At 35.1% G+C, this 16,183-nt stretch overlaps 1 protein-coding gene across 23 annotated transcripts in view; it reads right to left on the reverse strand.

The window, feature by feature from the left end:
• The window catches only part of COL25A1 (collagen type XXV alpha 1 chain), a 492,664-nt gene that overhangs the window by 64,623 nt on the left and 411,858 nt on the right, over positions 1 to 16,183 (reverse strand). For 20 of the 23 annotated variants that reach the window (XM_043438685.1, XM_043438683.1, XM_043438680.1 and 17 more), the window contains exons 16-18: positions 14,240 to 14,272; positions 13,784 to 13,819; positions 8,894 to 8,938 (exon numbers count right to left, since the gene is read on the reverse strand). In XM_043438685.1, the coding sequence (XP_043294620.1) occupies positions 8,894 to 8,938; positions 13,784 to 13,819; positions 14,240 to 14,272 (114 nt within the window). The remainder of the gene's footprint in view (positions 1 to 8,893; positions 8,939 to 13,783; positions 13,820 to 14,239; positions 14,273 to 16,183) is intronic. The other 3 variants (XM_043438674.1, XM_043438676.1, XM_043438681.1) reach the window with 3 other exon arrangements.

Below are 16,183 nucleotides of genomic sequence, written 5' to 3' on the forward strand. Positions count from 1 at the left end.
TATTACAACATCTCCATAGCTAGTTAGTAATATACACAGTGACTTCTTGATTCTTTACAACCTGTATGGGGTTATATTCAGTATTTCTTCAACTCCTTTCAAGAAGTAACCCTAAATTTTCTCATGTGACTATGTAATCATTTTATGAGTCAATATCCATCTGCCAGAACATTTATGATTGAAAAGTCAAACACATGTAAGGTAGAGAAATGACAGGTTTACTAAGAATAAGTTTTCTTCCTATAAGAAAAGAAAAGGAGAAAATGGTCATACTGTTAAATTTCCCTAAATAATATAATCCTTAAAAAATCTTGCCTCTGCAAGGATTGATATAGAGTTTAAAGGTCCAAGAATCTCCTAAAATGTCTAGCAGAAAGGTTATGACAACCTATGATTCTATAAATACTTTGATGCAAATAAAAAAATAAGCAACTGGTTATTCTACTCTAGCCATAATTCTAGTTATCCAAGAAAAGGAAGGAGACTGAGTCAAAGGAAAGTAGGAGAAAGCAGCTAAAATATGACTCAAACACAAAATGCTTTTGCAAAATCATCTTTGAAGTAAATCAGATTACACAAAAATGAGTTTTCATAACTTTTCAGGACAACATGCAGGAGAAGTAACTATTTCTATTGAACTGTATGATGATTCACAGAACTGTTTTTACATATCTAATCTCATATAATCAGCAGGAAATAGAATACTGCTAAATTAGAAGTTATTCACACAGATTGCCTGAATAGACAAAGTGTGGGAGAGATGCAATAGAGGAACTTGGCACCATAATTAAGCTCCTATCATACTTTTAATTAAGAAATAATTAAATCCAGAGTTTTTTTCCTTTACTTTTCTACAAGGCAATTACCTGAACTAGAAAACCCAATAATAATTTCAGTGGGCCACTGTTGGAATAACATGAGAACATGAGGCAGTGATCCTTTGAAAAGGGCAGGCGTTGGCTGTCCTTATCAGAGAAATATGGATTCATACAGGGAAACAGCAACTGAAATAGCTCTACCATTCAAGTGAAAACAATAAAATATGACCTTTTCTGAAATAATATTAATCTTTTCAGTTTATGATGTGTTAGTGCTTTTTTAAAAAAAGGTTGTTTTTTTTTTTTTTTAAAAGCACTAACAACCAAAAAATGTCTAAGAAAATGAGGGAAAGTCAGAGGCATCAAACACTGGTTTGTTATGAACACCAGGACATCAATGAATAGCATAGGAATAAGTTAAGAGCATGATTACTTCAGAGCCACTTTAATCTGCTTTACTCATAAATATATATACACACACATATATCTCATTTATATATATACATATATATATTAAAATTTCCTTCATCTCTCTACCTATTCACTCACTATCTCAAGTGTGATAACATTTTAGGTTTTTACTTTTGTTATCATTGAGAATAAGATTACAAAGTAAAACAGTTCCATTCATATTGGAGTTGTTGATCTCATTGAATCAAAAGAGTGAAGGCAACCAACTAGTGGGGAGAAAGATGCAGGAAGAGAAGAGGGGAAGAATGCAGAGGAACAAGCATCTTAAAATGTTCTGTTCCTCCTCCATGTCCATAACGATTAAACCCAGGATAATCTGCTGTTTTTGTTATTGCTTTGTCTTCACCGGTCCTGGCAATGTCCAATGAGACCTACCCTCTTGGCAAACAGAAAAATATAAACAATGTAATAGCTAACTCTTAAAATAAATACAGAGCTGTGATTAAACCAAAGCCTGGAAATAAAAAAAAAAACACAACACTATTAATCAGAACCCTTAATACAATGCAACCTTTTAATTGCTAAAACACAAGTAATGGCTGGCCACCAAATTCTGCTACCCAAACCACATGCCTGTCAGTGATCAAATGGTTGTCACAGAAACAGAAATAGCTATGTACATGGTATTGGAAATGGCATTAATGCAGCATCAAATTTCAAATGAAACAAAACTGGTTTAACTTTCCTGTCTTATCTTAGATGTTGATTTTCAGTTGTTTCATGAGTTTTGTCTTTTGTTTCGCCTTAACATCAATTAATTAGCTCACTACCAATGAGTTTGAAAACTAGGTCTCAATACCAAGATGGTAACACATCTTCCTGTGTTGAGCTGGTAGAAAAGGTGAATAATGGGGTGACTGTGGTTTTGGCAAGTAAACTGGGGTTTGGGCTGGGCAGAATAAATGCTATTAATTTAGGATACAGCACAATCGGTAGGTCTAGAAATAAACTGGGAGCAGCAGTAGCAGCAAACAGATCTCTCTGAAAATCTGACACAGGTTGCTAATTTGAATGAGAACTTTAAACATGAGTACTTTAAGATGCAGAACCAAATCTACAAAGAATAACTACAGCTGAAATCAAAGGTGTACTTATACATAACCAAATTTGGAGGGCCTAGGGATCTCACACTGAGCTTTCTAATTGTAGCTAACCCTTTCAGCAGCCACAGCACTGATCTTGTAATATAAAGCTCAATGAGCATATGTCACAGTATGGGCTATATTTGAAAAATTATCTTCTCTTTGTATCCAACAAAATGTTCCCCTGTTGGTTGGTGTCAATATTAGAATTCCTATCTCTGTTTTCTTCTATAAATTGGCAGTATGTACACAGAGAAATAAAGTAAACCAAAAGATAATTAAGTTATGGGAAGGTGGGATCTATTCACTCTGCAAGATAAAAGAAGATGATGCAAAGATAAGATTTCTGACTGAAGCCACTTTGATCAACTCATTCCCCATCATTTTAAAAAAAATTTAAACAATCTATTGAGATAGCTTAAGTTCCATGTATTCTGGGCAAAAAGTCCTGAAAAACAAAACAAAAAACCCCTAAACAAAGCAAACAATAATCATTACCAACTAAGAAGGCAACAAAATCTGGCTTTATTACAAAAAGGTAAGAAAAAGCTAGGAAATCCCTTAAAAACATGATCTTTCTGAAATCTAACAATTTACCATTAAGTCATTATGTCCTGGAATTCCATAATAAAATCTTGACCGATTTTTCTTCAAACTCACATTTAATACATGGCAAGAAAGTACGGTCAGTGGGTAAAGAATCTGCCTGCAATGCAGAAGACACAGGAGACACCGGTTTGATTCCTGGGTCGGGAAGATCCCCTGGAGGAGGGCATGGTAACCCACTCCAGTATTCTTGCCTGGAAAATCCCGTGGACAGAGGAGTCTTGTGGGCTGCAGTCCAAAGGGTCATAAAGAGTCAGATACGACTGATGACTAAGCATAGCACGTGTATATATACATGTGATAGAAAGTACTTTTACCCTTCAAATGACTATTGGGACAGTTCATTTAATACCTTTTTTTGGTCAAATACAAAAAGGGTGTCCTTCATACAGGTGAGAAGAGTCAAAAATATGTTGATGGAATTACTAGTCAAGGTAAGAATGTAGAGACAGCTTCATTCATACAGAAATAGTTCAGCAGTTGTTTCCCTATAAACTTCTAGAACCTACCATCTGTTAAATGGAACAGTGGCCAGAAAGTCCTAACTGATTAGTTCTTGCCCACAGAAAATTCTCTGGTTTTTCATTTATTACCATTTGTTTTATTTTTATGTCATCATCAATTAAGGAGTAAAAGATATTATTTTTTTTAACCTGTCTAACATACCAGCTTAAACCAAGTCACGCTTTCCATGATATTTATCACCCCGAACACATCTAATTTTCATTGCCAAAAAAATAGTACAACAGGGTTTGGAAAATACGTGCTGATTTGCCTGGGTGCTAAAGGCATCACCAATAATTTTGATTAATGTGTCTTGACACTGAATGCATTAACCATACAATATTCTTCTAGCTTAAAGGCTAATTAGAATTCAAGTCAGCATGATACCTACTTTTGAGGATAACAGCAAGAACATTTGTTGTAATAAGAACCTTCAGGCAGTCAGTTTTGGTAATGATTGATTTGTAAAACTATTGAGAGGGGAAGAAAAGAATGAGAAAGTGGAATCTGTCCCCAAAACACTTCCCTGAAGGATCACATTTGAGTACAAATTAAACATTTTGGTGGCTATGATGAAAATGAAATACAATAGCAAGTTTATTCAAAACCCAGGAAACATAACTTTCTTTTTTTTTTTAAAAAAAAATAACTTTCTGATATTTTTTTTTCTTAATGGGATTGCAACATGAAAGCATACTTGTGTTTATTTGAGGTTTCATTATGGCTGTGAAAAACTCTCTGATTTCTGGTTGTATGAGTTTCCTAATTGAATTCTTAAACTACTTAACTGCTCAGACACACTTTGTGCAAGCAGGAAATAATAATAAGTAACCATAACACAATGTTATCCTTTCAACCAGTATTTCTTCCTTTTCTTTTAGGAATTCATTACACATTCTATGTTACTTTCAAGAACTTTGTTCTTTTGTTTTTAAAATGTGATTTGGTATTTCTGAGGAAGGAACCTCATCTCCAGTGGATTTAGAAGATAAGTTTCTATTGGTTAGTGAGCACTGCTTTTAATCCTAAGAACGACAAAGCAACATTTCTGCCACCAGTAAAAGTTAGTCCATATATGATTTAGTGTCAAGGATGATTTTATATAACGAGTTAGTTACTGTCTCCCAATCCTCAAGTTCTTGATCTGAATGTCAGATTTTCACTAATGTGGAAGCCAGAACAAAAATATCAAGCTTTGAGGGAAAACACTGTAAAAATTTCTTTGCCACCTAAATGATTTGTTTTTCTGATTTGTTGTAATTTTTACTGCATTATGTCTCCCTACTGCATTCATTTTATTGTACCAGCTACATTTTTTCTGAATTTACTTCCTGAATATGATGAGATAAACTGGTAGTCAATGTTGAAAGGAGAAAAGCAAGCATTGAAAATCCATATCTGTAAAAAATGTCTGGGGTTAGGCAACGCTATGAATGGGGCCTAAAGTATTTCATTATTACAGGTCAGGTTTTCCTTTTGCTTTTCCTGTGAACAGTGCTGGGAAGGAGAACTTAACACCATGTCTTATGCCCAGAACGCTGTGCTCCTTTATTCTTTGTTCTTGGAATGTACTGGGTTAGAGAAAAAGATGAATGGTATGATGTAAGAAAGTAGGTTATCTTACTGCTCTTAAAGGTAACATTCAACCATCACTACAGAGGAGTTTTCAGTTACATCTATGAAGCTGTAGGGTATAAATGGCCTTATGATCTCTAGGTTGAAATGACTCACAGGAGGAAAGACTCTATAGAACAGGTGCATAAACAATGTTTCCAATATTCTGAGCTGCTCCAAGAGAAAGAAATAACAATGGCTAAAATTTATATCTAATTTACTATATGTTTGGCACTATTTTAGGAGCTGCACATATATTAATTCACTTAATCCTCACCACCACCCCTTGAGTTATATACAATAATAATTTCTATTTTATAAGGAAATCCAGTACACAGAGATTAGGTAACTTGCCCAGTATCATGCTACAGCTTCACAAACTGGTGAGGGGTAGAACCAGGATCTACACACTGGCAGTCTGGTTCTAAAGTCAAGGCTCTTGATCACTACCCATCATGACTTAAGGACTAGGGTAACATAACCATGATAAGGGTAAATAATGTTTCAAAATGTATGGAAAGGAAAAAAATGTTTAAAAATAGGAACTTTGAAATCTTCCCCATTTAAGTGATATTGGAAAAGCTAGTCACAATAAGCTTTACCCATGAAAAATGTATTTAAAGGCTTATTTATAAAAATAATATTCTAAGCTCAATTCTTAATCCAGAAGACCGATGTTTGCATGGTACATTGTGCATAATTTAATTTTCCCAGTTGAACATCTTAACACTATATGAACCATGAATGCATGAAATAGGAATTCCAAATGTCTTCCACATGGTGAGTGCACTTTCCAATACTTGTGCAGGAAGCTTGTGAGTAGTTTGAAATTAAGTGATGCCTGTTCTTAGTGACTTTTATGTATGCCAAAGGTATTAGCACTTTTCTCTGAGTGGGACTCTGAGGTGTCTGCTGTCTGTACTTAGGCACTTTGCTCACTTCCTGAGAGCCGTGTGCAAGGGCATGTGAATGCTCATTAAGTTTCCAACCATTCCCGGAGAGCAACAGGTGGCAATCAAAGCGTCCCTGGTATGTCATGGCTGGTTTCCTCAATGTCTTGGAAATAACGGATGGCATTTGCATGCTCTCTGGAGTACCAGCAGATAAGGAGATGAATAGCAACAGGAAGTACTTCCAAAGGGTAAACAAAAACACAGGTCTAGGAAGGTTATGACTAATGCTCTTGCTACCACGCATTCTAAATCCATACATGATGGTTTCATCTTCTAAATATTATTACTCATTAACTGTGAAATCAAGGTTAACTGTCCTGTGGTTAGCTACCTAGTAGAAGCAAGACATATGAAAGGAACAAAGAATATCCCAAGTTAATGAAGCTATATCATAAATTTATAAACTTTTAACTCTACATTTAAAAATATCCAATGACTACTACTGACTATGATGTGTTTTTAAATTGTCTCCTTTACAAAGTTACTCATTTATATTGAGCACGTACTACACTATAAGGCAAGCATATCACTCACATTCTGAACAAGAGAAGATAGAGCTATTAATCCAAAAATAGAACCGGTGATTTAAATTGAATACTGGCAAGTTATCCAACAGCACTTGATAATTACCTAGAAAAGTGTCTCTAGTGAATGATAGAAAGGTTTTTGTCAATCAATAGCTTCTTTTCACCATAGTCACCAGTCAGCTTAGAAAAACAATAGAAAATGTCAGCTATAAGATTTCAACAAAATTTGTCTGGCAACTTCCCATGACCCTAGGAATAAAAACATTAACTAGAGGTGGCAAATCACCATCTTTCCCAATTTGAAAAAGCTCAAAACCTTTGGACTGGTCCACTTGATGACTAGGGAAAGGCACTGGTATATTTTTCATGATGGAGGACAGAAATCAAAGGTAATGAGAAAAAATAGTAGCTTTGTTTGTTTGTTTGGGAGGAAAAACCCAATACCTTCACCCTTATGTACTCTCAACAAGAAAGCTCATGCTCAGAAGAAAGGACAGCAGGATTTCCACACAGCACTGAGATTCCTGGCACGTGACTGATGTTGGTGGCAGAGCCCGGCTGACCTACAAGCAAGTACTGCAGGAAATCCTGTCCTAGTCTTTCCAAGTACTCCTTTTAAATGCACCCCTCCCCCTCTTATTTAAAATGCTATCAGGCTCTTTTAAATTCGTGCTGAATACAATTTTCTTAAATTTGTTTAAAAAAAATCTATGATTTTCCAAATATTAGTAAAAAGTTTTTTTGTTTTTGTTTTTTTAATGTGTGGGATTCCTAAAGATGTGTAATGTGGTATTACTAATCCCATATTTACAGTATGAGATCACATACAATTTATTAAGTTATTCTGGCTAAATATCAAAAGATAAGGAAATTATTTCAACTCTTTAGTAAACTATTGTCATAGAGTGTTCTTTTCAATGGAGAAGACAAAAGACTAAAATATACATTAAAAGGACCTATCCGAACATCTATGATACTAACCTGGAAACATCAAACAAAAAGCAAAACCAAAATTTCTGAGTGCCAACCTGGAATTCATAGCTTTCATATCTGTTAATTATAACAAATATCCTCATAAAATACTACATATTATACCATATGATGTCTGGGAACTCAGTAATTTATTTATTCTAAAATCATATTATGCATGTAAGACATTTCAAATACAATCTTCACAAAGCGGTATATACAAGTCTTTTACTGAAACTAGGAACTTTAATTTTAGAATCATCTAAAGCACTCGAGATTAATTTAAAATCCTATAAGATAAGAACAATGTAAAGAAAAATCTACTTGCATTCTGTTATCATATCAAACAGTTAGAATTTAAAAAGAACCTTAAAATAAGAAGCTGATTTTAAGGGAGTGACTACAGCCAAGGCAGTAGAACTTTTAAGCCTTGTCAGTTGCCACATGAAAAATTTTAAACAAAAAACCCAATTCTTAACATCTTTAGATGATGTAAAAATGTGTAAAACAATGTTTTCAAACTAAGCTTTAAGCAGTTATTTAAAAAGACACATACAAATTTTATGGGAATAGTACGTGGGTCAATAAAACTTAGTAATATGATTTGTAGTTTGCAGTGAGAACTATTGACAGGAAGTGGAAGCACAGAACACTTTGGAGGGATTAATATAATGGGTGAATCACAAAAACAGCTGCCTGGATGTTAGATTTATGGGGATGTTAAGACTCTAATTCTGGTCAAAATCTGATAGGATTTTAAGAGTAAAATTTAAATGTGAAGGGAGACATTCTAGACTTGAAAGAATTCCTATGACTTCAAATGAAATGATTTTTACATTTATTTAAGGGGCATAGTAGGTTATAAGTGGAACATATATCCAAATAGCCATAACAAACTCAGAAATACCTGTGCTTCATTTTCTTTTTTAATTGAAGTATAGTTGATTTACAATGTTGTGTTCGTCTCAGCTATACAGCAAAGTGATTCAGCTAATATATATATATATATATATATAAAGTAAAATATTGAGCATTGCTTCCTGTGTTACATAGCAGGATTTGGTGGTTATCTACTGTACATGCAGTAGTGTGTGTCTATGAATCCCAAACTCCTAATCTATCCCCTCTTCGTTTTCCCCTTTGGTAACTATAAATTTGTTTTCTATCTGTAATTCTATTTCTGCTACTACTTGTGTTTTGTTTTTAATTAAAAAATTTTATTGGTTGAAATGGCTGGTGAGTATTTAAAGAACAGCAGTATACTTTTAGCTTTCACTTGTTTTTTCTTCCATTTTTGTGACTCCCGCAATTACATTTCTACGAAGCCAAGACTGTCAGTGCGTATTTACCTTTATCCCCGGAAGTCCAGGAAGCCCAGGAAGCCCTGGTTCACCCTACATAGATAGGAAAATCACACAGCATTATAGAACAGTATTCACTCAGGCACAGTATCTGAGAAAAACATGGCAAATGCTCCCAGTCGAATTCTTGCTGTAGGTATATACATATATATATATGTCTAATATATATATACTGTCTAGTTTCAAGACATTTGGTGAGATTATATAGTTCAGTCAACTCTTGATTCAGGGATGGGTTGACGCTTATGCAGGTTTTTCAGGAGTTTCCCTTTCCCTGTCAGTTCCTTGCTCATTGATTGTCATTGCTACCAGAAGGTGAGAGAGAGAAAAGGAGAAGGAACCCCTATGTTTTATTACTGTCTGGTACATGATTTGCTGCGGAAGCTGAGGCTATCAGCTGAAGTGAGGATTACTTGCATTTGAACAATGCACCCTACTCCAGAGGTCTCTTACCTCAGATAATCAAGAGTTGGCTGTATGAACACATGGTCACATCAAAACAATACACATGAAAAGTCTTCCTCACTTAAAAGTATAACAGTATTTCTTTTCCATTCCTGAATGATGAGAAGATAAATGCATGGTTAAGATTATACTGAACTCCAGCCCATGGGGCTGACAATTGTTGAGTTGGGGTAGCCCTGCTTAGCCACTGGGAGCTAATGGTACCATGCAGCTGTTTCTGAATACAGGTTTGAGATTAAGCGGTACATTTTGGGTGAGCACACTGGAGTCAAGCTAAATCTTCTGATTTTCACATGATTGTCTACATTATTTTAAGCACAGAGTATAGTGACAGGAAGTTCTATTGCTTAGAAAATCTCCTGAATTCCACTAAAAAAGCATAACAAAGTTGCTAGAGAAAATGAAAGCCCATCCCATATTGGGCTGATGTGACCAAATATTGTGGAAATAACATTTGAAGGTAAAAGGGTCACACTGTTTCAGGATTGCAAGCCAGTGCTATGACAGCTATACCAAAAGAGACAGAAGCATCAAACTCCTTCTACTTTAAACGCTTGAACAATCCTTATTCCAAGGAAAGTCTACTAACAGCAACCAGACATTTAATCTTTAATATTATTACTTTCAAACAATGGAGAACTATAATTTGCTCTGGTATGATCACAAAGTGACTTCAGATATTGTTTATATGAAGCTGTATGGTTAGACATAGAAAAAACAATGACTTTCCTAATGGTTTAGGTCAAAGGTGCTTCAGGAATGCAAAAGAAAAGCTATTCTTTTTGAAACTACATGAATGAAAGTTTGCCTTGTGAACAAAAGAGTAAGATGAGATTGAGCCAGAGAAGAAAGAATAATTATTAAGAATTTGACATTCCATTCAAAGAATACTTAGGCAAGTAGATTAAACTTTACACAGATACAACATTATACCTTGGATTTTCTTTTTTCTTTCCCTTTTCCCCCTCAATAAATAACTTTAGAAAGATCTAGTAAAATGATCTTATCCATATTTCACTGAAGATTCTCTTTTACGAAAAAAAGGATAAGATCCTTGAAAATACAGTAAGCTGCAGTATAATAAGCAACCAATAAAAGTAAGCATATTGCTGACAAGTCGATAGTTTTGTTTTGTTTTAGTAAAGCCCTGCCCCCAAACTCAAGACATCCTATTTAAGACCTGCGGAAACATATGGGTTGTAACACTGTTTCTCAAAAAGCTTTCTCACTAAATTCTTCCCTCCCACCAAAATAAAAAGATCAATGACTAAAGTAAGATATTTACATACACATGCATACATAAACACACACCCATGTTTCTCACAATGAGAAAGATGTATAAGACATTATGGAATATTTTATAATATAGATTGAATACTTACAGAGTTTGAGCATTTAGCTGTTCCTTTTATCATATGCATATGTATGTAGGTATACAGGTTATAAATGTACTATTTAATGAACAAATATTTCAGTAATTCATATTTCATAGTCTTGGATTTTTATAAATTTGACCTTTCCAAATTTATGTTTACTTAAAAGTTCACATTATAAAATATAAAACATTTAATGTGACCCTCAAGAAACATCTCAACACTTTTAGGAAGATGTTTCTTCTTATATAAATTCTCTATCTTTATACCATGAAGGTTTATCTTTTAATTAAGAGACAGTTTCTCAGTTAATGTCTCCATTTTTGCCTATTTCTTAACTAAGAGCTTCTCTGAGCTGAGTTCTTGGGCATGTACAGCCCAAAGTCAGGTCTGGGTCATAACTAAGAATTGGTTTGTCATTCTACTCAAAGACTACTTGTTCAAGTAGATTATACTTTATACTGATACATTATACTTCTGGTTTTCCTTTTTTCTCTCCCTTTCATTCTTTATTCTCCATTATTGGAGACCTAGTCTACTGTTAAAGTCAGTTCTCTGCTTTCACCCCATGTCCCTGTCACAATGCCCGGTGTTTTTAGATATACTTCTACTGTGCTGGTCCCTTTCAACGGAGCAACAAGCATTTTCACTCCTTTAAAACTAAAAAAAATATATTTCAAAAAAATGTGGAGAAGTTAGGTAGGCAGTAGGCTCACCACCTTACCATCAAGGCCATCTCAGGTGGAGAAGTGAGGAAGGAAAAACACCATAGGATGAAACACAATGCCTATTTCACAAATCTACACACTCATCTTACAAATTTAATCACCCTAACTCACATATCAATCACAGACTCTCCTGTTGAGTTTATAAAAGAAAAAAACAAACAAACTGAAATCATTCCTCCATTATGAACGTTACTAAAAAACAAACTTTCATACTGCCAAATACCAGAAAGTGGAGAACTAATCAATGCACTTCAATTCTGTCAGGATATCCTCTACTTTCTGAGAACATCCCTAATGCCGAAGCTTAAATATCAAAGAACCCACAACACAGTTCTACAGTGGTGAGACAAATGTTGTTGAAGATTCCTTGAATGGCTTCTGTCCTCAGTTCCATTTGTCATGTTCCAATCTAAGCAACCAGCAAACATGGGAACACTCTACTTTTAAATCAATGTTGGAGTAAGTATTGCCAAATCCAGATATTAAACAAAGGAAGTCATAAATATTGTGGGAAACTGATATTTCATCAAAGGGTAGAATCTGGCCTAAATATTAATGAAAAAGATACTGCTCATTTCAGGGCACATTTTCATTCAGATGAGTTGTAATATTCATTCACATATTCATTCACACACATATTCATTCAGATATAATCTAATTCTCTCAATATAATTTAAAACAGGTTTTAAATGAAATGCAAAGAAAAGCCAATGTTTCCATAAGTAAACCTACAAACTTCCAAAAATGAATCTAAAATGTATTTTTAAGTAATCATAGTAAGGCACTCTTTCATTAACTAACTGAAAATCAATTTGGATCTTCTACTCTGAAAATAGTGAAACCTATATGAAATTATAGCAAATTTGTTTTGTGTTTTAAAAAGACATACCAGTTTTGCAGACATTTCTTTTACCTTATCACAGATTTGGAAAGCAGTTTAAATTTAGCCTTCAATTTTTAAAGACTAAGGAACTTAAAATCAGTTCATTAGAGAAAATCAGATGCTGTCTAACACCAAAACAAGTCATGGATCTCTGTGACATCACTAATTTCAAATTTCTTACATAAAGAATCAGTGGGTATGACAAAACCCACTGCAGTATTGTGAAGTAATTAGCCTCCAACTAATAAAAATAAATGAAAAAAAAAAAAAAGAATCAGTGGGAAATTTTAGGCATTGAACAGAAAAATTTGCAGTGTTCTGGGCTCTTCAGAAAAGTCTCAACGTTACCTAAAACTAGGCTTAATGAATTATTTCTCTCAGATTCTTAATTTCAAGAGAAAAACCTATTTTTAAATTAGGAAAACATTAAAAGATGTGAAAGACCTTCTCAAAAAATACTTTAATCCTAAGTGTTTAAACAAAGCAATGATTCTCTCAATAACTTCAAGAATGTGGGAATAGCTTCTAATGTTATGTTTTAAGATTCCAAACTACTACAATGGGATTTATTCTTTCTATTTATACTAATGAGGTATATTCTATGTCTCTATTCATGTTTTTTCTCTATAACATCAGTTACTGCTAGACAAAGGCAGAGTCATGATCTTAAGAGATTTAACCTAGTGTGGAATTCACATTTACTTGTTAGCTACATCTGTTATCTAAAATCTGCACTGGGCATTGATATCCAGATGCTTAGACGATAAACTACTAACAGTTGTTTCCAGCTTCAGACTCAAATGAGAATAAACATATTCACTGCATGTCCTCTAATTTATCACTCAAGTAAAGCACAAATGATAAAAAAAAATTAATGTATGTAGCTACAGATTGGTTAAAGTGGTTTGGCTAGTGTCTACAGCTAAAATTTAGTTCATGAACAAATCTCTTTGTACTACACAACAATGATTGCTTAGGTAGATATTATTCACATAAAAAAACTATCAGCTGGGACGTATTTGAAATGAGAGGAAAGGAATATAATCTTAAAAGAACTGTCCATCATCCCCTACTGAGACAGTTTAGTAAGTATTCATTTCTTCTTGTGAAAGAGAGAAACATGCAGAGTATCTTTAAACATGCAAGATAAATTGTTGGCATTCCAACCCAGATGATCCTTGTTAGTCTTAAACAGCTCAGTACATGCAGACTTTAGTTCATAAAACTTCCTTTCACATGTACAGAATGTGTTTGTATTTTTGCTATGGTCAGCATCAACACTTTTAAAATGAAAACAATAACACTGCATACAAAGCATGAAAACAGCATCATTTTCAATAATTGTTCTCATATTACACAGTGGATAGTAGACATGGTAAAATGGTGAATATAAAATAGTACTAAAACCACACTAGAATAGGGATATTACCTTTTGCCCTGGACGACCAGATTCTCCGGGTTCTCCCTGGCCAAAGAAAGCCAAAGATGGAAAAGGCAGTCTTAAAAGAACTCTCCAGAACCCTTAGACCCCTGGACACTTTCAGCCTCCCTGATGACACATGCATTTCATTCACTCTATTACTTTATATATTACTCGACATAGGAACCTTTTTTTTTTTTTTCTGCTTTGACTATGTCTAAAGCTTACGTACAAATCCACATTTCCATTAAAACCAATCAGAAAGGGAAGAGGAGTGAAAACCTCTTGTTTAAGCCTTTATTAGACTTCCAACAGATACTCCCTGTTGTGTTTGGAAGCCAATTATTGCAGGAGAATAGGAGCAGTTAGAACCATCCAAATTGGTAAAAGAGAAGAGAAAGAAGAGACATACAAAAGTCAAAACTGTAACTCTTGGGGTACAAACACTTGCAAGCATATAGTTACCTTAATTCCTGCAGCAGACGATCCAGGGTCACCCTAAAATGAAACCCAGGAGAGATTATTCTACAAGCTATGAGAAGAGGAAACACACAAACACACAGCCTTTATTGACAGGAGCGCCCAAGGGAAAGCGCCATGACTAATGGGTCAAACTCTGCTCCCTAAGAATTTGTATCCATATGGCTGTGAAGATGTCAATAATTTCCAAGATCAACAATATACTTTCTAAAACTACTTTGAATGCAAAATACATGAGGACTACACTCCTTGAAATAAATAGAAATATATGAATATGAATCTCTTCCCTTGATAGAATGCTACAGTTATATTCTAAAGCAACACATTAGCTGATCTGGAATTTTCGTTTTCTCCATTTCTGGAATTTATTAATGTCACGGGCTATCATTTGCTAGGAGTTCCCTAACTCTTTCGGTCTTTAGAAAGTCAGGGTTCAACAGATGAAGTCAAAGGGTTAATGATGTTGAGCTAGAAAAAGCCACGTAGCTGGTCAGTGTGCTTCCCTCGTGAAGCACACCCCAGTTAGGACCGGCACGTTTTTCCAGGCCTACACTTATTTCATTGTGACACGGTCCCCGGAAAGTTACAGGATGATGGATGACTTGTGGGTGACAGGGACACAGATCTGAGAGAAAATCTTGAGATAGAATCTGGTTTCCTAAAAGGCATTGTATTCCATCTGGATTTCATGGAGGGTGACTACGTTCCTAAGGCAAATCTGCTCTCCATGGGCAGACTGACACCACCAGGAGAGAATGCAGGGGGTGCTTGGGATGTTGCTTATTTCTGAGGTGATGCCAGGCAAAGGCTTAAGATTTCCAAGCTCCTTCTGAACACGCTACAAGGAAAATAAAAGGGAGAAAATGTAATCGATGACTGTTAAGAAAACAAACAGCCACAAGGAGGAAGACATCTACTGGGGTCTCCTCGGCTGTTCTCTCTGTGCAAGTGTTCACAGAGTCCCAGGGTCTACCTCCTCGATCTAGAGCTGCGCATCAATCTCTTCTAGAGAAGAGGTAAACGTCAGGCCTCTGGACATGAGGCACTTGCTCCCTCCTTCAACCGCTGTCTTCTTTTCCCATGGCTGGCAGCTTGTCTGTTCAAGTCTTAAGTGACTTCACCTCAACTCCTCACCGACCAACCTAGACACCCACCCCTCATATGCACATCTCACTCCGCAGCATCTCTGCATGTCCTGCACGCTCAATGCCTATGGATTATGCGTGTATGTTTTCTGCCGAGTCTTTTTTTGTCCCTCTATTAGATGATCAGCCACATGTGGGCAGGCTCAGTACCTATTTTTATTCAGTGTCTAAATAAAATACGCTGGATACATATATAGTGAATGAATGAACATATCTCAGAAAGAATGTTTTCCAGCAGGTCAATAGTCAGGAATCAAAATGAAAAACACAAAAACCTTGAGGAAGAAAAAAAAAAAAGAGCTTAGGAAGGAGAAGGAAATAATAAATTAGCTTATTTGAGGAAATATATGAGTTTCTTTGACATTTGTAGTTCCTATTACTCAAGGAAAAATTAAAACATGACAAAACATACAGAAGAGGAGCCCAAACACTGTCTTACTGTAAAATGATACTGGTGTCTTTTCCCCAACATTAACACTGAATTGAGCTCTGAATGGGAAGTGAAATAAATGTGGTTAATAAAATAGTACTTATTTCTATTTCTACGAAAACAAAATCTGAGAGCCATCAACACCAGTGAGTCAGGGCCACAATAGTTTGCACAATAAGACCTTTGCAGTCATAAAAGCAGGTTTGACTTTCCTAAGTCCCTTTTTTCATCTCATTTTTACCTCACAACACTCCCAAGAGATAGGACAGATATTACCACTCTCAATAGATGAGGATGTTGAAGCAACTTGAGGTTAAGTGAATTTTGGACTTCTTAAATGCTATTGCCATGTGC

The sequence above is a fragment of the Cervus canadensis genome, chromosome 19 (genome assembly GCF_019320065.1).
Source record: "Cervus canadensis isolate Bull #8, Minnesota chromosome 19, ASM1932006v1, whole genome shotgun sequence".
NCBI classification, from domain to species: Eukaryota; Metazoa; Chordata; class Mammalia; order Artiodactyla; family Cervidae; genus Cervus; species Cervus canadensis.